This window comes from Varanus komodoensis, unplaced genomic scaffold (genome assembly GCF_004798865.1).
Source record: "Varanus komodoensis strain SLA01 unplaced genomic scaffold, ASM479886v1 scaffold13_3, whole genome shotgun sequence".
Lineage (NCBI taxonomy): Eukaryota > Metazoa > Chordata > Lepidosauria > Squamata > Varanidae > Varanus > Varanus komodoensis.
In genome coordinates this window covers 12,181,393-12,206,050 of record NW_025335409.1, presented here as the reverse complement: position 1 = coordinate 12,206,050, position 24,658 = coordinate 12,181,393, and the positions used below count along the sequence as shown (strand labels likewise).

The window sequence follows — 24,658 nt, the reverse complement described above, 5'->3', positions numbered from 1 at the left end:
GGAGACCACATGCTTATGCACACCAGTTGCTGAGGAACACAAGCAGGAGCGGGGCTACTGCACTTCTGCCCTGCAGAGGTTCTTCGTAAGTACTTGGTTGGCCAGCGTGGGAACAGATTGCTGGGCAAATCAGTCCTCCAATCTGATCTGGAATACCATGTCCAGTTCTGGGCACCAAGATTCAAGAAAGATGCAGAAAGATCAGAAGGGGTCCAGAGGAGGGCAACAAAAAGACCTGGGGTTTGGAAACACTGCCTTATGAAAAGAGGCTAAGAGAACTGGGCATGTTCAGTCTTGAGAAGACCGAGAGGGGGACATGATATCCCTCTATAAGTACCTCAAAGGCTTCTCACAAAGAGGAAGGTCAAGATCTGTTCTCGCTGATTCTAGCATGTAGGACATGGAACAATCAATTCAAGTTGCAACAACCTGGATTCAGGCTAGATATCAGAACATATTTCTTCACTGTTAGAGCAATATGACAGTGAGATGGTGTAACTTGGAATCCTGCAACAGCAGTGGGATGAAGCTGATGGCCTTCATTGTCCTTTCCAATTCTACTATTCAATGATGCTTTCTTTTTACAGTCTTACATGCAGTTTTGCTGTGAGAACAAAAAAAAAAAAATGGCAGTCGTTTTGCAAATTGCGATTGTATAATGTGACTTTTTACTGGTGTGCATGCAATCCATATTTTCTTAAGACATTTCCTGCCCCTGTAATGAAGTACACAGTATAAACAATTGGGAAAAAGATTCTTGGATATATATTTTATTTGAGTGGTTTAGAATATCATACAGTAAACAAGATTTCTGTAAAAGTTAATTTATCCATAGTGGTGCGTTTCATAAAAATAGTTGCTCACTTACAGCCTTTCTGTGACTATTAATACATGGAATTATATTTATAGCGATAGAGCTGTACAAGGTAAATTCACAGCTAACACTACACAGAAATATTATTTGGAATGGGGTTCAGATGATGTGCTGTCTTCACAGGTTATCAATTACAGCTGCATAAAGCAATTACTGCACAATGAGTCGCTGGGCACTGTGCAAATCAGAGCTTATGCAAGCATAATCGCAATTGTTTCCCCCAGTGCCGTTTGCTTCTGTTCATCATGTGTAGGAAATAATATTGTTGGACATGCCTTTCCATTCCCACGAAGGAAGTCCTGCCCACAATCCAGATTTAATAAATTAACAGCAAATTATGCCCAATGTCTGGGTTGGGGATAAAGATATATCTCTAATTTTGTAATTAAAAACTATATATATATTTTGTAAACAGCTACATATCTTTGTGCTTTTTAAAAAAATTATAATGGGACTAGTTCTTAAATATGCATCTTGTTTCAAGGTGCAAAATCCTTTCTTTCCTCTTTTCCAACTACTTCAACAGAAAGATGTCTCTAGTTCTCCTGAAGGAAAAAATAAAGCTTCAACATCTCTCTGATAAATGGCTGGGACAGCTAGTGAGATGTGGAATCCTTGCACCAAGCGTGGAGAATGCGCCATCACCTCCTCACACTTTTCTCCAAATCAACACTTCCACTGACTTTAAATAGCAACTGGAGTTTGCTCAGTCATGGAGCAGTGCATGCTTCCGAAGGGTTTGCCAAAGACCTATTCCCAAGTGCAATCAACACTGTGATTTTTATTTAAATATTATTACCAAGTGCTGCTGTTTTTGTTCTTGTCTGTATTGCTGTTGCTGGAAAAATGGAAAACCCCTCAGGCATACAGAACTGATGAATGGAGCTCACTGGAGAAGGTGTGCCTCATCGGTGTGGAATCAAACATTCTCGTGGCACTTAAGATTTGAAAGCAACAGGCAAGAAAGACATAAAGAAGAATATGGAAGCAAAAAAAGGGCTGGATGCCTGATGGATATGTGATTTCATTTTTTTAGATTTCTATCTTCGAATTCTTAGAGGAAGAGAACTCAAGATAATCATATTAAAGGGAGGTTGAAGACGTGTTGAGAGAGTGTTGAGACTTCCTGCAGGAGACTGAGGCTGTTATGAAAGGAAACTGCAGTTTATAATCTGTCAAGAATCACCCTCTCACCTTAGTGGCCTTGAAAATGCATGTTTCATTTCTCCATGCTGAGATCTGTGTAGTGCCTGGTAATCCTGGGGTCATTTGTGTGTGTGTGTGTGTGTGTGTGTGCGCGCGTGGGGTAGTAACTTGTGATAAATTGCTTGAGTCTAGATTTGGAAATACAGTTCCACCCTATTTCTTCTCCCAACGTACAAGAATATGGGTTTGTCCATAAAAATGGCAGTAGAAATGGTGTTGCACCAGCCAGCCGCACTAGGGTTTCTCACCTTGCATAATGAATTATGCTACTGGTTTTGGGGTGGTCTATTCCAAAGTGTTATAACAGTGGAGACAGGTCTTGGATGTACAATTTCAAATGCTTCAACCCCACCCCCCCTCTGGATATGTTGAGAACAATTTATTTACAACATGTAACACAGATAAAAGATTCTATTTCCACTTTTAGCTTGCTCCGTGCAGTTTTATTTAAGGCGATGTTCCAGTTTGTGATTGCTCTAACTTCTTCCAGTTTCTTGATATAAAGTTTGAATGAAAATCCCAAGTCCTTCATGCAGTGGAAAACAACATACTAAAGCTACACTGCACTGTCCTTGTGGTCAACTGTCCTTCATATTATTTTGGTTTCTTCCATAGCTGCCAAAGTCTCTGAAATGAATCTAGGGACTTTAGGGTCGCATTTAAATACTGTGTGACTACATGTTGCTTCAACTTATTAAAACGCTATGCACGTGGTCATGGAATTACACATTATTGTCACAATTTCTCAATGCTTTGAGCATGTATGTGTGTGATCGTTAAAATAAATTAAAGTAAATCAGTGTGAGACAGACACTAGGAGAGATGTTCTGCATCACTATGAAACAGTTAGAAGGCAACGGTCGCTGGTTTATCTGCTCATGGCAGAAGTGCCCGATTTGAGTACACCAGGTAGCTTATCAGAACCAGGGATCTTCCATGGTCCCGGTGAGACGGTTGCCTTCCGAGCTGTCATGTTGGTGCTGCGTGTGTGAATGGAATGGAGATGTCCCTTCCTTGGGAACTCTCTGGGCTTCCTATCGGGTTCCTTCTGGTTGTGATCCATGTCACTTCCGTGAGAGCTGCAGCTATTGCTACTGTACGCCTTTGTAGCACCAGTGGAATCCAGCTTGACGTGTTCGGAAGCTGCAGCCAGTTTCTTCTCCGATCCAACTGCAGCACTGAGATCTTTTGCACTGAGAGATCCGCCTCGTTTGCTTTCCAGCCACTTGGACCTCCCGGCTAATTCCTCATTGTTTCCAGCACACCCATGTTCTCGCACTCCAGCCTCGGCCATCCTGTTCAGTCCGACTGCCTTACTTTCTGACGCTGGCCTGCCACTTTCGCCAGGCTTGCTCTTCCCTTCAGAGCTTCCTTTCCTGGAAGCCTCTTCGTGCTTTGACCTGTCTACCTTTTTCGGACTTGCAGACCTCTCTCTTTGCTCACCTAACCTTTTCTTTTTGTGGCCATTTGCTGAAAGCTCCTTTGGTTTTCTTACATCATGTTCCCTCTTGACATCCCATGTTGGTTCTGGGTTTATCTGGTGGGAAGGGTCAGAGGGTTGGGCTAGATGTGATGAAGATAATGGTGAGACAATGTCATCAAGGGAAATAGTTACTTCCGGCAGACCTGGGGAGGTGGCAGCGGGAGAATTCCAGGAGTTTGGTTCGTCTGTTGTGACAAAAAGGAACACAGTTATTTCCACAGGCCTTTTGCAGAATATTCAGTACAACCCCTAACTGTTAACTTGAAACTGAATTTTGGAGACTTTTTTCCCCCATTTTAGTTTCACTTAAAACATGGGAGGGGACAAAGACAAAAAGAAGAATAATGTGAGCATGGATTTTATCTGTAGAATAACTGTTGAAACTGCATCATCGCAATCAATGCTAACTATCAGATTCTAAGGGTTCAGTTCTAAGGGCTGGGGAAAATTCTTTTTCTTTTATAAAAGGGAGTCATGAGAGGGGTTGGGGAGAACTGATTCTAGGCAGAAGACGTGCCAATCCTTTACTGCCACGATGTCACTCCAATCTGATTGTCTCTCTCTGCTGCTAAGCCACATGGGGTGGGGGCATTTTAACCTGGGAAATTGCAATGGGGCAAAAGAAGAGTTCATTAAATTTCCTGTGTTGCCACTCCTGTCCAATCTCTCTACTTCCAACTGCCTTTTGTGGGCAGAGACTCAGGAAAACTTGCATCATGCATAGTTTGCCCTTTACATACAGGTGTAACTTTGCTACAAATAAAAGAGCTGGTGAAAATAGATGCTGGATTAACCATTATGTCTCCCAACTGAGCCAAGCTCACACTGGAACTTCATCTATGCCGTTACTCACTGAAAGCACAGTACTAACTCTTTGAAAACAAGCACAGCTTACTGGCTTTCACAGCCGGTAGACATTTATCTATGCTTTCTGCAGCTGTTTTGGGCCATGTGAGATGTTACAGATTTCACACAAGGAGAGCACCTCTGTTCATAAACAAAACAAAACTCACATGGCAATGTGTGCATTATGCGCCTTTAGTTCACTGAAGGCACACCTTGGAAGCCAAGCATTTCAAATGCATGGCTTCATTTTTCAGTACGTTAAAAAAAAGCACATTTGGAAGTTCATCAAATGGGTTTTGTGATTAAATGCACGTTGCAGTAAGCTAGGAACACACATTGCTCTTGATTCAAGCCTCGGAGTGAGGGCACTGCAGCTTCTTTGGTTCCACTTAAGTTTTCATGCAGGCAAATCTGCACAGCTCTGCAATGCCATCTTGCGCAGCATGTGACCCCCCCCAACTGGCTGCATTCACTTAATAAGGGAGTACGAAACCCAGTTCAAGATAAACAGATGTCCCTGACATGCCAGCATATCAGGGAAATGGGTTACAGCTATCCCCCTACTGCCCAAAATCTAAAACAGGAAGAAGTCATGGAAGGTAGTGGTTTAGGGAGGTGCTTTTCAACCCTTCAGACGCATCCTTTCCTCTTGAAAAATATAATGACTTAACAATAGCGGCCTTTATAAAGACAACTCCCCAAATAATGATTGAAGAAGGGATGTGGGAGTGACTAGTTTTGTCTGTGCTTGCAGAGCAAGGCTGTACCGAATTATTATCCACATATGAAGGATTAACTGGCACCTTCAAGGCTAATTTCATAGATTTTATTCATGTGTGGCCATATCCAGCAGATTGTAATCCCTGCCAGTTGCCAGATAGCTCTTGCCCCACAGGGATTAAAATCTAAATTTGACAATGAGGAGAAGACAGAGAAACAGCCTGTGAGGCTGCAATGGATACATCTGAGGAAATGCTTTCGCACTGCTTCAACCAGCCTTCCCCAACCTGGGGCCCTCCAAGCCCTTTGGACGATCATTCCCAGCATGCTGGACCTTTGGTATGATAGGAGCTGAAACCCACACATGGCCTCTACTCAAGTCTCCTCTGTGCACCTGCAACTCCTCTCTTCCTCCAGCTAAAGATACCCAACAAAGTGCTTCTACCATTTCTTTTGTTCTTGCTGCTGCTGCTACCACCCCGGTTTTGGAAAATTATCAGAACTGTTGAGGGTATATCATAGGACATTAAGATCAAGTGATTTGTTGCTCAGAAGAAAAACCTTTAAAGAGCTCTGTTCAAACCATAATGGTTCATTTGGGTTTGTTCAGCCATCACTAAGATGATTGCTTTTCAAATCATAGCTAAACACGAAAAATGCACAATGTTATGCTTTGCAGTTGTCAGATTAATGGTTTTGCTCTTTCTGTGTACAGAAATATTCCAGAGACAGTTGTTAGTGCTTCTGAAGCATATATTTGTCTTCAATTTTTAAGACTTTGTGCAGACATAAATCAAAGGCTGTGATAATATGTACCCATATTATATTTTCCTTTCCCCCTTGTAATTTTTTCACATCTTTAAGGAACGTCCTAGCATCTTTTGTCTAGAAGCGCAGAACTGTGAACGGTTAAGAACAATTCTGTCTCCATGGCTTGATGTCAGGATTCAGGCAGTTTCAGGGCTCCTCCTGCTGGCCAACTGCCAGGATAGCAGCCCTGGTAGTTGCGAGACTGGGCCATTTGATCTCTGGGAGCCCTGGGGGAACAGCTATTTAAGAAGTGGCTGCTCCCCACAGAAGCTCCCTCAGCAGCACTAGTCTCCAGTGGGTTGAAGCTCTCTGTGGTGCCTGGATCTTGTCTGCTGTGGCTGCTGTTCCAAAGATACCCCGTCCTCATGCTATCTTCTTGGCTCCGGACCGCTGACTTGTTTCGACTGTGCTTTGCTATCTGGACTATGCTTCGTTTGCTTCCCAGTTGCTCCTGGTTTGACCCTGGCCTGCTCTGGATAATGACTTGGATTTGACTGGTGACTGGACTTCGGCCATATAGTTTATTGACTGTATTATCAGGGTCCCGGTGCCTCTGTTTAGCTTCCTTCCAGCCATGTCCCAGACCTTACACTTGGATCTTGGAAGGATTCACAGATCCTTTGTATATATGCCGATGATCCAAGGAGCTCAAGGCTAGAATTCTACACCCATTTACCTTGGAATAAACACCACCGAATGCAACAGAAAGGTCTTCTGGTTGTTTCAGCAAACTCTCTGAGGTAACTTGTTCTAAAAAGCACAGACTAGTCCTAGTTGGCAATCTGAATCTACATTTCCTCGAGCTAAGCACACCTGCATCCTCGTAGCTCATCTTCAAGGCTTCTTTAGTGCACATGTATGGGAAGGAAAACTTTTGATCACTTATGCTGGACAAACCAGTGAACTAATTCAATATCCATGTTATGGTACTACTTTGGAGATTATGTGTAGGCAAAACATTACATTCTAGTAAAACATTTCCCCATGTATATGCACCCATAGAAAACATGTCATAGAGAAAAGCATGAAGGAAGAATATTTAGCTAACTTCTTGTTCTTTCTCTCCTTCCTCACACAGGAAATCCATCTACCAAGTAGTCATGGCCAAGAGGAATGAATGAATGAACATGCTCTGTATAATTGCTCCAAAAGGTAGATCATAACTATTATACTCATCTTGCAGATGGGACCTGAAGCTAAGAAAAAAAAACTTGCTTCAGATCTGAGTACATGAGAGATTAAACTTGGGGACTTCTTCATTTGTAGCAGGATGTGCTCTTTGCCCCTACCCCTTACCAGTCCCACATCAGGCTGTGTAAGCAGGTCCCCAAATGTTAGTGCATTGTTCTTCCTTAACCAAAAATCTTAATCCAAATACCAAGAACGACCCTCTTTGAGATTGCCAGAAGGTAGCCAATGTTATTTTGGAGTGCAGATGCAGCTAATAAAGACCAAGATGGTTTCTTATACAACTGAATTGATTTCACACTGCAAATGAAGTTTCTAGACCTTCAGCTCAAAATCTTGGAGCACTCACGATTGCCCTGACTTCAGCCTCTTTCAGCCTTTGCTTGATCAGATCATTCTGTTGATGCCAGACCCCCCAAATCCTGCATTTTCCAGTTTTCACAGCTCTTGATGTTACTACCTCTGTTTTTTAAAGAAGCACCACATTGATTAAACTTCCTCCGGGTTGCCCTGACAGTCAAAGAACCACTTAGAATTGGCTCAGTAGTAAGCTTTTTATGATTAAAAGCCATAAGTCCAAAAAACCAAACCAAGCCAAACCACCCTCCCCCAAAAGGGTCAGCCCCCAAATCCTTCCTTTCTTGATTGATGAAGTGACAAATTCCAACTTCCTTCTTGTCTCTTTGCCTGAGGTTAAGCTGTGTAGCTGCCCCTTGCCTCTGTCTCTACAGAAGGAAAAGTAGCTAACCCTGGTGTCCTGCTTGCAGAAGTCACATATGCATTAACACCATGGGGGCTGCAGGACTTACTGCAGCTCTTTCCTTTCTTCCCCCTGGAGGCTGAATGCAGAGCTGAGGCATGCAAAGTGCTCCTGTACTCCAGCCCAGGCCACTCCCTCTGAAAGATCTTTTCTGCCTCCTCCTGGTCTGGTCACCAGGAGAGCCTTTCCCCTGCCTATTCATTTCTCACAATCATCTCTCCACCCAACTGGCAGCTGTTGCAGTTGAGATTGAAGAATACAATATGTTCCTGATGACCAAACAAGGGTCAGTTACTGAGAGTTCTATCAGAAAGACACAAGACGGTTGAAATTATAAAATAATCCTCTGTCAAGGTTGTCAGAATTTGTAAAGATAAGCCTGGGGGCAGATGTTTTGACATTGGATGCCCTAAAAAGAACTGTAGGGCAAGATACATGTACAAAAGTAACTGAATGTTTCCAGTTATGATGTTTTCCGTTGTTAAGCATTACAAAAAGATAAATGTATAAATTTGCTATGAATGCTAACTGTGTCAGCTGGTCCCCACTGGAGACAGGCTCACTGTAGATTGCCAGTGTGCACCCATGTAAAGAATCTTTTTTTTAACTATAAGACGACTTGCTGGTGTTGTCTGTCCCTCTCACAGTCAGATAATGGACAACAGGGACTTTTCTTGGATTCTTCATCAACAAGATGAAGAAGGTCTTTGTTGGTCTGTGTTTTCCATCCCTGTGTCCTGTTACTTCAGAAGCTACCATAGTAGGGAGGCAGAAGGGAAAGAGAGGGAGTGAAGGAGATCCCAGGTCTCCCACCACTGCTGTACCGGTACCACAGCTGAAACAACCATTGCACCAGTAAGGAGGGATTCAGACCCCTCACCACACGCACATGGTTCGCTGTCAGCAGGTCAGGAGGCAGGAGCACCATTAATGAAGTGATTAATGAGGTAATTTTCTGGTGGAGGTAGGCTAGAGAATCGCTCGCTTGGTGGCTCTGAATCCAACAGGGATGTGTGTCCCTGGGCATGAGGAGTTGAACCCACTGCTTTTCACTTTTCTGCCTCTCTGTTCAGGTGACTCCACAGTAGAGTAGATCAGTGACCCTTCATAAGACCTGTGTTCTAGTCTGAAATTTAATAATTCACTGTCTCTTTCAAAATAATAAAAAAACCCCTCAGAAATGGCTGGAAAACAAAGGATGTCCTGGAGGATGGAGAGAGGCCCCACATACTTTTGGTAGGGAGACACCACAGGTGCCCAATAAATGCTTTGTGCAGTGAAGCCCTTGGTGACACCTGCATGTGCGCAGGGAGATGTGCCTGCCCCCCCTCCCCTCCCCTCCCCTCCCCTCTCAGGGGCCTGCCATGAGAGGAACGGGGCTCTTCTCCAGGGGGCTGCTTAGAACCAGGCACTCTGCCAAGGCTGCTGCTTCTGGCTTCTTTGCAGAAGGATTAAAATGTCCTTCTCTTGACTCCCCCCTGCCACCCAGGTGTTCTCATCTTCGCCCTCCTGCATGTTCCAGGATGTTACATTGCCCAACACGAAGTGGGGCCGTGGCGTACAGCAGAACACCAATTACAATGTGCTCCTGCAACAAATAATGGGGCCATCTAGGAAGTGATGGCATCTAGGAAAATACCTTGATCTTAAGAAAGAAAGAAAGAAAGAAAGAAAGAAAGAAAGAAAGAAAGAAAGAAAGAAAGAAAGAAAGAAAGAAAGAAAGAAAATGGCTGGAAAATTCAAGAGGGGCTCTGAATGATGAGGACACCATGTAAAGGACTCACAAACATGCAGGTATGATGGTTCATAAGTGCACAGTAACCATCTCAAGCAGAGAAGCCCAAAACTGGTGATGTCCAATGATAGCTATGAGAAGCTGGTGAAGGCATCCCTATGCAAGCATTCCATCAGCAAAGGAATCGGTGCCAAAGACTAGATACCAAAGACTTGACTTGACCTGACCCAACCCCTCCCTTCCCCTCCCCATTTCCAGTTTAAAAAAGGAAGGAAAGCAAGAAAACAGTCATAACAGAGATCTGAGAGGTTGGGTTGTCTTTACTCCAAAACAAACAACTGATTTCCTTTTCTGCTACCTGCTTTTGGAGATGAAAATGTAAACATCAGAACCTCTTTAAAATCACTGAAGCTTTCTATAAACTGGAAGCAGAGCTTTGGAAAGCAGGAGGCTTAGCTAAGCAAGAAATGAAGATAAATGCTCTGCAGAAATCACCTGTGTGTGAGGGGAGGTGAAAAAGACCATCCTTGTGGATTGACCAGGTGAACGGGGTGGATGGGTGCGTCTCCAGGGACAATGCCCCACTCGGTTCAAGAAGGATATGGTCATATTGGAATAAGAACATTTTAAAATGTGGTGAGAATTGTTTTCTACATTCATTTTTACTGAATATTTATTTTACAAGGGGAAAAGGCCTAGCCTTTTTCTGATTATCTTAGAGATGGTGATAGATAAGAAGGAACACCATCGCACAATTAGTATGGATCTCCTTTGATGAAAATCATTCTTATGCAGAGCCCATTACTGGACTTCTGCTCTCACTCGGATTGCAGTTATCCACACTAATTCTAATTTATAAATTATACCCAAATAGCAAAAATGCATTATGAATTTTCATTGTGATCTCTAGTTTCAGGCTCATTTCTCCTTTAATGACAGCCCTTGTGTTTCATGGCAAAACCAATCTGAACTTTGACTTTTCTTTAATAATAAACTACAGAGGGAGGGATCTGCTTTTGAGGAGCAAAGTGCTAATCCAACTCGAGCTGTGCTAACATGTGAGAGAAGAGCAATGCATAAAGAATGCATAAGATAGAAGGGATGATTATAACCTATGTGCTCATTACTGATTATTGCTCATTACCTATGTCCAAACCTACAGCGGTCTGCAAGCACGCAGATGGCAGCTTATGGCAAAGACGTGCATTCTTCCTCTAGGAGGGCTGGTGGATCAAACACAGCTCTGGGGTTGCAAAGGCCTTTCATAGCACCTGAAAACGGATGCAACAAACAGAGCATCTCTCACAGAGACAGAAGCTTTTTGTCCCCACACATGACAATGTTTTGTCAGGTCCTTAGTTCACCGCTGGGCTGCAAGTTACAATATGCTATGCAATACAACTACAGGTGCTTATGCTTAATTCTGTTATTCCATCATATCTCACTTTCTTCCCTGGTGGGGTGCAAAGTGGTGTGACGTCATGGATCTCCTATGAAGGCACTGGCCAGATCTGGACCTGCTTAACTTTAGAAGGTGCCTTCATACCAAAGTACTGGCTTACACAATTGTATTTATGTAGCATCTGGTTATGGTAAAAAGTCTTTCAGGGAGTCACGGAACTTGAAGGCCAAGCCTGTTCCTTCTCTCCTGCTGCATCCTTCTCTCTCCTTCTCCTCCGTGCTTTGATGCACAATACTGATTCAGATTTGCCAGATTCTACATGTTGGTTATACTTGCAGGAACACTTATTTCAGTCCTCCTAGTAGATCACTAATTTAGAACTCCATCCCTACAATATCTCAAATTAATGCACTGGCATGTTCAACATAATTAAAAAAGCAACTTCCATACTAATAACATCTTTTCCTTCTTCAAATGAGCTCTGCCTAGGGATGAAGAAATCTTGCTTGAATATATCTTATAGAAGGGAGAATGAAAGCAGCAGAACCTTTACTGCAACTTGCTGAATAGTTAAAAATTATAATGAGTTTTAGATTAGTTTTTATTAGTATAATTAAATTTTATTCAGTCAAAAGAGGTGTTCATAAATAACTTAATGTGAATAACGTTAATAAATTAATAAATGGACTTTATATTATATACACTGAATAATTTAGCAGTTAGATTATGCAATTTATTAGCCACAGTCCCACAGAGTTAAGCACCCTTAAGCCCAATGATTTTGTCATAAGTCACTGCACCGAATGATTCAGCAGAATTAAGCAGCTGCCATGTTGGGAACATTGCTGCTTTAAACATAGCTAGTATAATCAGTCAAAGGAAAGAGCCCTTTTTTCTCTTGCTTTCATGCAAGCAGGCCAACAAACCAGGAAGTCTTTCCTTTCCCATAGTTTTCTGTTTTATCTAAACTGAGCAGCAATGCTAAATAGCTTTGAAACAAGTCAGGATATTATGCTAGGATTTGAAGTTGGCTTAATTTCCTGGTGTGGTCCAAAGTCATTTGCCATCATTTTTTGGTCTGGCTGGAACAGGAACTGTGACTAATGAAAGACTTCCTGTTTGCCTGCACATATGAAGGACAGATCAAACAGTCCGCACAAGAGGCCAAATCTCTCGTCATATATTGGCTTATTAAACTCCAATCAGCCTATCAATCTCTGCAATTCTTTTCATTTTATTCAATTTAACGTTTTCCTTAAAATAACCCTGTTCTGTTTTTATGCCTGTTTTAACTATACTGTTCCTTCTGGAATGGTCCTCTTCTTTCTCCTTTTTTACGGGTCTCTCTTATTCTATAATTTCCCGTCAATGATTTTAACAGTCTTGGCTCGAAGGCCTGCCATTCTTCCTCGGCCTATTTGTTCTGCTCAGATAGCTCTTCGCATTTCCTTCTCTTTCTCACTGGTATGCCACATCAAATACTTTCAGTTCTTTGTTTTTACCTACTTGTTCTGTCATGAATGGTTTGTGGAATGAAGGGCTATGACCTCTTCCGAAAAGCTCCCGGAGCTAACGTGGTTTTTATGAGCAGGTACACCAATAACATGCAATGATTAAGGCTGGTGTGACAATTCATCTTTTAAGCCAGTCAATTTGTACGAATTAGTTTAGATTATTCTGTTCGCCAGATACATACAAATCATTTATACACAATGGAGGCCACAGTCCTGTCAAGTTGCACAGCTGAGACTGTATCACCCCCTTCTATCCTGTCTTTTCTGTGTCATTTCCTGATGCTGCCATGGACTCAGTGCAGTGTGCTCACCTATTCACTTGACACAGAGGGTCTCCCATAACGTGACTTAAATTTTTCACCCAGTTCCTTTCCCAGACCAAGCACCCCAGGCTACTTACACTGCAGAGCTCCCATAAGGCCCCCTTAGATCAGCTCCCACTCTCGAAGGCTGGCTCCCCCAACTTGGTAGCTTCCAGTTATTTCAACAAACCGTCTCATCACCCCTGCCTGTTGTTCATGCTGCCCAAGGCTGATGAGCGCTGCCCAAAATGTCAGGTATGAGGGGCATTCAATGTATTCTCGGTATCAGCATGAAGAAAAAGGAATAATACATTGAAATTTTATTTTTCAATGTAATCCCCCATAACTTCAGTACACTTATTACATCTAGAAATTAACTTTGCAATTCCCTGTTAAAAATACCCTTTCTCCTTGTCTAAAAAATGTACATTAATTGCTGCCTTGAGCTCTTCATCATTGGAAAATTGCTTTCCACAAAGATCTTTTTTAAAATTCGGGAATAGGTAGTAGTCACTGGGGGCAGGCTGGCTGTAGGGTGGGTGGTTCATTTCTTCAAAACCACAGTCTCGCACAGCAGCCTTCGAAACACGTGCCATGTGAACAGGCACGTTGTCGTGAAGAAGCAACACACCTGCAGTCAGTTTTCCCCACCTTTTTTCTTTAATTGCTTCTCTTAAATTATGCAGAGTGGTTGCGTAAGATGCTGGGTTTATGGTTTCACCTTTTTTCATGTACTCGATCAATAAAATTCCCTTCGAGTCCCAAAACACTGTGGCCATGATTTTTCCGGCCGATGGAATGACTTTGAATTTCTTCTTTTTTATGCCACTGCATGGACTCCTGCTTACTTTCAGGGTCATAGTGATGAACCCAAGTTTCATCTCCAGTAATAATCTGGTCGAAAATACTCGACAGATCTTCACCACAGAGCTCTAAAAACTTGCTACAGCACTCAACTCACACTTGTTTCTGATGCGCCATGAGCATTCGCGGCACCCATCTTGCACAGACCTTTGAAAAGATGGTCATAAAAATAGTAAATATGGTACCAACAGATAGGTTTGTCATCTCTGTTAACATTTTTTTTTTATTCGGGCATCTTCCAATACAAGTTTCTCAATTTTTTTCACATTTTCTTTTGTAGTGGCAGTAACCGGTCCGCCTGAACGAGGCTCATCTTCAGTGCTTTCTCTGCCCCTTTTAAATTCACTTGACCACTTTTGAACAGTATATAATGAAGGTGCAGAGTCCTGGTAAATGGCCACCATCTCTTTGTGAATGATTGACTTTTTCCTTGTTTTGTAAGGAACTTAACCACAGTGCGGTGCTCGATTTTCTTCAACATTGTCGCGTCAGTCATCATGGTCATCTTTCACTGAGGATTACTAAGGAACTAATGATCATATTTGAAATTTTGCATGTATACCCTCAGATAGTGTTATTAGCTAATGAAATAATTAAATTACCCACATCAATAGAAAATCAACCCGATGCCGAGAATACATCGTATGTGCCAGGCTGAGGAACACTGGGCTGAGGCAAGCTTGTGCATCTTGGGATCCAGCAAGCCAAATCCAGCCCACCAGTTCTGCACTATGGCCTTTCAAGAGCTCCCCTGCTCCTGTTCTAGCGATCTTGTACAGGTAACCTCTGTTGAGTTGGTGCATTGCATGTGCTCTGGTTGGTCCATGTTGCTGTAGGTCTGATCAACAGAGAGCAAGAAGGCTGCCATAGAACTGGAGAGGATAAGGGAAGCATACTGTCATTATAAATTCAAACTATATAATTTTGAAAGTAAGGTTGTCTAAACTGCAGACCTCCTAGTCCTAACATGTGACCAAATGTCTGGAAGTGGTTTCTTTTTCCATGAAGGATCTCTTGCAGGATCAACGTTGCTTTCCAGTATTAGAATTAAACACAACTCAGAGTTCTTCCACACAACTATCCACTCCTTTTAACTCCGGGTTTTCTTCATATCAGCAGCACAATTTGGGACACGGCTAAACAATGGGCTGTTGTCAATCTACTGAAAATTGCCCAGGTTCTACCAGTACATCCAGATCTGTCTTTTGTGCACTGTTGCTAACATAACTTGACACATTGCATGATTTTGTGGTATTTTGGTTAGACATAATGAAAGCATTCCCCAACTGTGGATTTGGTGTATGGTTGCACACTTCTTAAAGGAGGCTGGATAACATCAAAGAACTGGCTTGCCATTACTGTGGGAGCTGATGACCAAGCAGTAATGAGACCTGCACTCCAGGGCTACCAAGACTGGTAGGCCTGCTTTTTGTGTCATTTGTATGCTCGATCTATCTCTGTTGTTTCTCAGCATGTAGAGCTGAGGCCCTTACCACGTCTTTCTGCTGACTGCTAAAATGCTCAATACTTTTCTTGTCTCCCTTCACCTGCACAGAGGATCTCACACCAAGGGCCACTGCAAACGTGAAAGCCACAGCCAATATCGGGGTGAGGGGTGGGCAGTGACTTGCTCAAGCTGCAACTGACTCCTAAGTTCTGCAGGCCAGGGCCGTCTTAACAGCATGATGGGCCCCGGGCAAAGCAGTGTACTGGAGCCCCTACGACAATTGCAACTACTGTTAATTTTGGGACTTTTCCTATTTTCCAAGGGTTAACATACACAGATTAGTATGGGGCCCATGGGCAGGTGCCCATCAGGCCCATGCATTAAGACGGCCCTGCTGCAGGCAAGACACATCTGATTCAGATGTAGGAGAAAACACTAATGACTGAAGAGCTGCATGGTTCATCACTCATCTCCAAGCCTCTCACTAAAAGAGAGGGGCCTCCATCAAGAACACTTGCAGGTTCCCACACACCACCTGCTCTTTCGAGACCAAACCGAGCTAAATGTCATTGCTACTACAGTCAACTTCACCTGCCCGCTTCTGCTTTTCCCTAAAATGGCCAACATACCAGGCGACTGGATAACAACCCTGAACTATCTTGCTGAACAGAGATGCACTACTCAAACTTCTCCCTCCCTGCCCAAGTCAAACGGGAATAATGAGGAACACTTGGGCTACTTTACGGAACCCACAACCCTGGCTCTTATAATGCAGTTAGAATCATGGTGAACCTTATCTGCATGAAATTGTGGGGTAATTTTTAAAAAATGGTTACAACTCAGAAAAAGCCATTAATAGGCCCTGAATTACAGGATGGATGCCTGTCCTTGTTCCTATCTTTTTTGGGGTGGACACACTATGTACAAATCTGAGCTATACCTAAATCCTGAATTTCTGAATTGATCTTGAAGACGGCAAATACTTCCTGTCAGGGGAACTCCCCACCCCACTTGCCTGCCCAGAAATTTCATCTTCCACCGGTGAGTGTGTCAAGGATTGCTCTGACTTTAGTCAGTTGCCAAAAGGCACCAAACTGGTCATTTTTGCTTACCATACAAGCTGACTGAGCAAATGGCCATGCATTTTGTCTCATGTCTCAGAACTGCGATTGCATTTCCCCTCTTCCTCTTGTGAGGAACCCAGGGTGGTTTGCATGGCCCCATTTCATTGCCATGACAGCAACCCTGTGAGGTAGGCTAGGCTAAAAGCAAGTGGCTGAGCAGGGACAAGAGCTCCAGGTCTACAGGCCAACGCACCACATTGCAAGTGCTTCCGACTTGCTCTTCGCTTTAAATGAAAGCTGGGCATCTGCCTGCTAGCCAGGGCATGAACTGATCCACTTGCCCCTCCTGGAGATGCCCATGGTTGCTTGGGGACTGCTGAATTCAGGTGGGGAGAACGCTCTGGCCTCACCCTTGGGCCTGAGGAACAAAAGCCGCACTCATGCATCGTTTTCCTTCGAAGTTCCTCCCCTTGGGCCATACCACTCTGTTCTAGCCTTGAGAAACTACCAGCTTTGCCAGCTTCCCTTTCCTCCACTTCCCTCCCTGCCTTCTTTTCTCTTTTCAGCATGTAAGTGGGAAGACAGGGGCCATCTCTCTCTTTTCTATTTCTTTGAGTTGCTTTGGGAGACAATGATTGACTGAAACGCAGGATAAAAATTGCAGTAAGTAAGATAAAATAAAATAAAGGCTTCTCAGCCAAACATCTATTATAAAAGAGACACCTCCAGAGAAAGGTTCTAAAAAGATAATTTTACAAAAAGATAAGCAGAGAGAGTCCTAATACCACAATGACAATTTTGTCAAAATATATGGAGAGCCTTATAATTTCCTTTTACAAAAACATGTTTATATACTATCAGCTTGACGTTCACCTCTTTGTCACAGTACCATTTTCTCATCTCACTTTTTTCTCTTGATTCCCCACTGCATTTAAACACCAGGTACAGAGAAAAGCCGCTGTAAATATGTGCAAATACCATCCATATTTTACAAGTCCAGTATGTTCTTTCTCTTGTTCACTCCAGCCTATTTATTGAATCTTGCAGTTTTACCCTCGATCATTGTTCACCCAGAGGCAGAAGGCAGCTGGAACCTTTTGGAGATCATGTCTGAATTGAGGACTACAGAACAATGCCATCAGCTGCTCTTCGATCCATTCAGGACGCAAGCCAGCGACGATTGCAAGACAGAGCCTAAACAGCCACAGGACAATTTGGAGAAGTGCCACTTCTGAGCTTGGTGCTGCGACTCTGCAATCGAGGCACCACGTCGACTCTCACAGCTGGTACAGCAAGACCTGCAGCTTCACGAGGGAAGCTGGGAACACTGCCATGGGAGTGCCGGGGATGGAGGAACAGGAGGGAGCAGGGCTGCCAGCAGAAGGAGGGCCCCAGCCTTCCTCTTGGTGCTCCACACCCAGGCACTGAGATGCCTCCACTCCCCCATCTGTGTTAGGCAAGGCAGAGATGTGCAAAGGCAACTTTTGCCTCCATGTTCATCACACCATGCATGGGAGGCCCATAATTGTCCAAGTTCAGGGGCTTGTGGAGCCCCATCAGATTACCCTGTTAATTAAATTCTTCATTTCCAGGCCATGGTGGTTGTTACTTTTAGTTTCTATTAGTAGAAATGAGAGTATGGATCTCAGACATGGAGCATGAATAGGAAATAATGTTCAAGATTATGGCATGAGACAGTACTGAGACTACATTTTCATAGCAACCTGGGGCCAACAGTGAAATGGCACACTGAGGAAGAAGCTACTGCAAGCTACTTAGACTGCATTACTTAAATAAATCCAATAAATCTAACATGAAATGCCAACAGGCAACAGTTGGGTCCTCCAGAAAAAGTTGGTCCTACTGGATGCCTCCACAGGAGCCCAGCTTTTCAGCAGCTGCACCTTCTTTCTAAGAAAACCCGCACACGCACGCTCACATATATGCCGTTTCCTTACACTATCACAGTGAGGAAATGGAAGTCCTAATAAAAGAACATGATGGTTGTGCCGCGTCCAGCATATCACACACTTTCTGGCTCTTCACAAGTAACTAGCGCAGTGAGAAGCGCACCTCAGTCTGCTTCATGTCCCCTTCCCTGAGAGAGGAACGCTGCTGGGTGAGCATCAGGAGGGACAAACAGCAGAGAGAACTAAAATAGTAAATAGGTCTCTGAGGGTCTGTAGGATGCTGCCGAGCTTCCCTTCTGAGGCTGCAGGCAGAGTCACCCTCTTAGAGGGAGAGGTTCCCCCCCGCAGCCCTTTCAAGCTGCCAGGGGAAGCTCCCGAGCAGGGTGTTTTCCTAGGGAAGGGGAGGAAGGTGGGAGAGAATGGGGCAGGGCACAGAGGCTGTGGATCCACCAGGTGCAACATGCTGCCCTTACATGTGAACCGTCACTCATGGGCAGGGTCTAAAATGAGAAATGGTGGAACTGTCTGCAGAGACTACGGACAGGAAACTTTCGTTAAATGCAGTACCTCCTTGTCCATGTTCGTCTACATTTCTGCAGCATTAATCAGTTCCTTCAAACACCACTCCTACTTGCAAGTTGGAGAGTCATTTATTTAAAGCTTTTCTATCCTGTCCTACTATAGAAAGTCTCAGGACAGTCCTAAAGTAGAAAGCACAGCACCACATCCTCTATAAAATCCCAATTAAAATGGCCAGTAAACCTTAAAAACATTGGGAAAATAAAAAGGTTGCTTTTGCTCTTATCTCCTCCAGTGATCAGCCATTGCACTAGTATTTTAGGTGTTTGCTCAAAGCCCATCACTAGAGAAATCCATCACAGCCAGTGGGACATTTGTACATGTACAGAGGTGGAACACCAGCAGCAGTTCCTCAGGCCCCATTTCCCACCATACCAGATCAGTATCTTAGGATGAGGAGAAGATTCCAAAAATAAACTGGATCTCATTGTGTCTAATTTTGTTCTTTGTGGTATTCATTCAGAGTTTGGCACCATTATCGTTCTGTTTCTCAAACAAGAATGGATGGCAGCCCCTTGCTTCACCGCTGGATCTCTGGATTTCTTGTGCACCCAGCCATTACCCTTCATTAATGTCAATTTACTTTGTGAGTATGTCTTGGAGCTTGGAAGAATAGCTTTTGGCAGTGTGATTTATACTAACTGTCTGAATGCATACCTGTCTGAAAAATCGATCACCTTACAATATTGCACATTTCTCCACAACTCATTATGTGCTTACCTCAGTACTCACTGCCTTTATGACAGACACACAGGCAGGCAATTAAAACAAGTTGCCTTGTCACTTCTCTGCTTCTGGTTGCTTTAATTTGTACTGTGCACTTACATGCACCTTATAAGGGAGAATATTGGGCAGCATCCCACATGGTTGCACCACCTCTCTGGGTTACCTTGTGCTCATGGGATCCACCGCCTGTGCTTCTAAAATAGCCCCAAAAGTGAGCAGAAGCATTTTCTTCTAGATTCCAGAGCTCCACTGACTTCCTTCCTGCTCATCTCAGGTTATTTTTAAACCTGCAAATGCCCTCTCACACCGCCGCTAGTGCACAGGATACTTTCCACTGATTCTTTCCTGATCTCATCTAAGGACTCAGGGGACAGCTGGAAGGTCTCTCAACTAGGTACTGGCTTGATTCAGACCTGCCTAGCTTCAGAGATCTCTGTAGCTAATTCTCACACAGCAGAGAGTCTTTCTTCTGAGGATGGAGTTTCCGCAATTGCAAAGCTGCAGTTGGTACTCGCCTGCCAAAATATTAAAAGCAGCAGCATCAGACACATTGGCAGGACCCCCTTCAGAATGAACAAAGGAAAGTTTCTACAATGGGAGGGGCAAGGTATCTCTTAATCTTGTTGTCCTTTTCAGATAATTTGTCCAATACATGTATGGCATTTTTCGAATGAGAAGTCCTAAATAGCTTACAAATCACAATAGGGAACCATGGCCCTCCAGGCGTTGAACTACAACTCCCATTGACTTTGCCTGCTGACCGATCTTGCTGGGGCTGCTTGGAGTTGGAGTTCAGCAACATCTGGAGGAGTAGGTCCCCCCTCCTGCTATAAAGAAATGTGGGTTGTCATTCTGAAGCAATATGTTAATATATTTCCTTGCACAAATGTTTGTGTGACTTTATTTTCTTGCTTTAAGGTCTGGCAAGATAGGCATAGGGATAGAAGAGCATGTAAACCTGTGAAGTATCAATTTCTGAAACTTCTCAGGTACCTGACCTGCATGGAAGTACATGCATTCGCATTGTGGCTATTTTGACAACTGTAGCAGCTATTTCTGGAACAGAGGAAGTCATGGACATACAATGAGTTCTATCCAATGTTAGGTCTACTTAAAGCAGACCCACTGGAATGAATAGGACTTAAGTTAGACTAAGTTAGACAAAGTAAGTTAGACTAACAGTGGATACAACCCTATGGATACCACTCAATAGATGTCTCCATTTAAGCTTGTATGCAGAGATAGAATAGAATTACATAGAGAAAGCAGCCGAATTTGAAAATAACCCTAAGACCTGTTTTGTGTTATACAGACTAGCTAACCACAGCAGTTACACCAAGAGCTTAAGAGCAAAAATATTACTCTGTACACTTCCTGTTAAAGCTATTCTTTTATATCTTTTTGTTGAAAAGAATTCAATGCCTCAGGCTGGGCAGATTCCATAAAATTAATTTTTTTCTTGCAATAGAGAACATTGTAAGCCAAAGTAACCATGCATCATATGCTAAGAATGAGCCCTCAACATGTTCTCATTTAACAGCATCATCTACCACATCTGTGCAGTTTCCATCCATCCAACCCATCTGGACAGACAGAGTCCAGCTACAGTAATCCATGCTCTGGTAACCCCTCATTTGGATTACTGCATTGCACTGTACAAGTGGCTGCCTTTGAAAACAGTCTGGAAACTTCAACTGTTCCAAAACAGGGCAGCAAGATTTTATTGGGGACTGGCCTACGAGAACACATTACATCAGTCCTCTTCCAGCTGCACTGGCTGCCAGTTGAAGTCTGGGCCCAGTTCAGAGTGCTAGTATTAACATTCAAAGACCTAAATGGCTTGGGGCCAGGTTATCTGAAGGAACACCTGCCTGGAACCTAAGATCATCCTCAGGGGTCCTTCTCTGGGAGCTCTCCCAAGGAAATGAGATGAGCGGCTACCAGGAACACGGCCTTTTTGGCTGTGGCACCCCAGCTGTGGAATGCGGTCCCCAAAGACGTACGCCTGGTACCTGCTCTGTCTTCTTTTCAGTGCCAGGTGAAAATCTTTTTATTTTCCTCAGTATTTTAATAGTTAGCTTTTCATTTTTAGCTTTAATGTTGCGTTTTATTGAAACCTCTGCGCTGATTTGTTTGCATTTGCTGTGATTTTATTGCCTTATGTTATTTTCTCTCTCTCTCTTTCCTGTTGTATGTTTTAAACTTTTGCAAACTTCCTAGAGAGCCTCAGCTATTGGGTGGTATAAAAATGAAACAAACAAACAAAAAATATCTCTACTAGTATTGTCTATGTGGCACATTGCACCTTAGAAGGAAAGAATAATCAACCAAAAGCAAAACAGAACAACTCAAGGAACCCAAACCCAGTGAGTGCATATTTTCACATCCCAGAAATGCCATCAGACCTCTGGTAACCATTTTTGGAAATTACAATTTTAATGGAACATAATTTACAGAACAGAAAAGTATTCAAAAACTGATTGTGTTAATCATAGTTTAAATATAAACATGGGCTAGTTTCTCACATTATAAAAGCCAAGAGGTCATTCCTGATTTTTTAAAAATCCCATCTTTGCCAACATATAGTTCGCTGTGTGATGGATATTTTAATGATTGTGCTGGATGCAGTAAATGCATTCCAGCCACTGATTACTCTGAAATCCTGAATTTCCAATCTAGCGCTTAACAAAATGAGTAATTTCCTATGAAAGTTCATGTTCTATCAATACAAAGATGCTGTGAGAGGAATTGAAATTGAAAAGAACTTCTGTACAAAGAAAAGAGTAATTACATGTGTGGATACAAGAACATTCATGAAAGAAGAAACGATGCAGGCAACTGCATTGCCTTCTCTGCCTGAACTGTAGCATTGCTAGAAGCTTTGTGGTTTATTTATTCACATATTTATAGGCTGCCTATAACTGCCAAAAGGCCTTCCTAGGGAGTTCTATGGCCATCTTCTTCAGATGGAAAAAAATTCTTAGCCAGCGAGCCAGCAAGTCTGGTACCCTCCTTATAGTTTGGACTACGACCTCCATGAGCTGCAGACATCATATTGGTTGGGTTGATGGGAGTGTAGTCTATAACACCAGAAACATATAAGGTTGGGGAAGGCTGCAAAATATTCCAATACCAATAAATAATCCACCAGCCCTCGACTTAGTGGTGACTCCATTGTATAAGGTAGTTGGCATAATGGTTAATCCAGCCCTAGCAGTGGACTGGCCTTACACTATTTGCTGAAAGGACTGAAAGGAGACAGAGCTCCTTCACTTCACAGATGCACACGCACACAGCTGCAGGTTAAAAAAAGGACAGTCAATCTGCGGGAAGCATGTTCACTTGACACGTTAAACGGAAAGATTTCACCTTTTAACTGCCTGCATTAGTTGGTTAGTTACAGCAAACTGAACTTTCCATTCATTCTGACCCATATATTTTCACTATCTAGAATAAACTTCTAGATTTTAAAAGCATAGAAAGAATAATGTATCTAACAATCCAAAAACTGATCCGATGGATAGCATGCTTATTCTGCTACAATTATCAAATTCCTTATCATTTAACAACCTCTCTCTACATTGTTGTATTTCAGTCTCTTTCCACAAATGACCACGCGTTGTTCTACTGTCAGAAACTTGCTAACCTTCAGGCTGCAACCCTAAACACACTTATCTGGGAGTAAGACTCAAAGAGCCCAGTATGGGCTTGGTTCTGAATATATGTCTGTGCGGGGCTGTACTGCATCTTTGGTTGCTTCTTGACTGCAGCCTTCACAAAGGGATGCAAGTTCACTTTGCCTTTGGAGAAATACTACCTTAAATGCTGTGTGTATTGAGTTGGGAATTGAGTTGGAAAGAAAAGTGAAGTGCCGTGAATGTAAAGTTTTTCATCACAACTGAGTGAACATTCTTGTGTTAGAATTCCATTGATATCAATGGGCCTTGCATTTTTTAAGGTCTTATTTTCAAAAGAGCTTAGCAAAATGAGGTTAAGGGCACAATCCTATGGCCTCACAACATTACTGGGGGGGGGGGGGCATAGGACTATTTGTTCCCCAGGTCTGAGATCCTATGAGGTGCTGCAATGGTAGAAGTCACCACCATGCCTCATTCCATGCCTTGGATGCATGTAAGACTCTAAGTTCAGATGCTTATGTGCAACTCTGCTGGTCTCCACTGAAATGGAAAGGAATTCCTTGTACAGTGAATGTGACAATAAAATTAATTGTTTTTATGTTCCATTGAAGCAGAGGGGACTTAAGCATTAAATTTGCATGGAGACTAACTTCCCTTGCATTGACATCAATGTCTTCATATTATGAACTGTTTCATCTGGGTGTTGCCAACATTTTGTATATGGGTACTTTGAATTGCCAGTTACATTGACAAAGTTACATTGCGAATCTTCTAAATGAAATACCAGCTCTGAAAAAATAAATTGCAATGCAAGGTCATTTTCTTCAGTCAATTTCCCCAGCTTGGCTTCAGTTAGTGAGCTGATCTTCTAAATCATTGTGTCTTTATGGGATGCCTTGAGGAGCGTGCAAATGAATAATATGATGGGGGTGAGTGGGTCTGGACTGTGCCTGATTTTGCATGAATTCTAAGCTAGGCACATACAAAAATGCTTAGTGTCAGTTATTGAAGAACTGGAAAAATTTGCTCTGAAAAACTTCATGGCTCAAAAATTCACCCAGGCATTAAGTGTTTTGTTTTGAATTCTTAATTAAAGGATAAAAGTGAGCTTGAGAATTGCAAGTATAATATTCTGCCTGCACCCAGTCAAGGTGCATAGAAAATGAACCAAATAAGCAGAGCTCTGTAAGATATGCAGATAAGCCTTGTACTTCTAACTGCAATGGACAAACGCTATTTGTATGTCGCTCTGCTTTTTTGTGACAGACTCACGTCTCCTTTTTTTATGGGTAAACTCTATCAGCCATATCCGTCCTGTGTAGGTTGCTCATTATTTTCTGTAGAAAAGTTAGAATGCACTCCCATGTGTGGCATACAATCCCAGTTGAGTTCAATGGGACGTACTCCCAAGTAAGTATGTGCAGAATTTCAGTCTTAAGCACAGGCGTAACTCTGTTACCTAAAAGCCAGTGAGATGAAACTTTGCCCATCTATGGCAAAAGGGGGAGCAACATGTGGTCCTCCAGAGATTTAGCTCACAACACCCATCAGACCCAGCCGGCATAGCTTCTCCTGAGCACTGATGGGAGT

At 42.9% G+C, this 24,658-nt stretch overlaps 1 protein-coding gene across 8 annotated transcripts in view; it reads right to left on the bottom strand.

Moving 5' to 3' along the window:
- Positions 1 to 742: 742 nt before the first annotated feature.
- MAGI2 (membrane associated guanylate kinase, WW and PDZ domain containing 2) overlaps positions 743 to 24,658 on the bottom strand; it is a 708,373-nt gene continuing 684,457 nt past the window's right edge. For all 8 annotated transcript variants that reach the window (XM_044423188.1, XM_044423195.1, XM_044423191.1 and 5 more), the window contains one exon: positions 743 to 3,748. In XM_044423188.1, the coding sequence (XP_044279123.1) occupies positions 2,949 to 3,748 (800 nt within the window). In that variant the 3' untranslated portion in view covers positions 743 to 2,948. The remainder of the gene's footprint in view (positions 3,749 to 24,658) is intronic.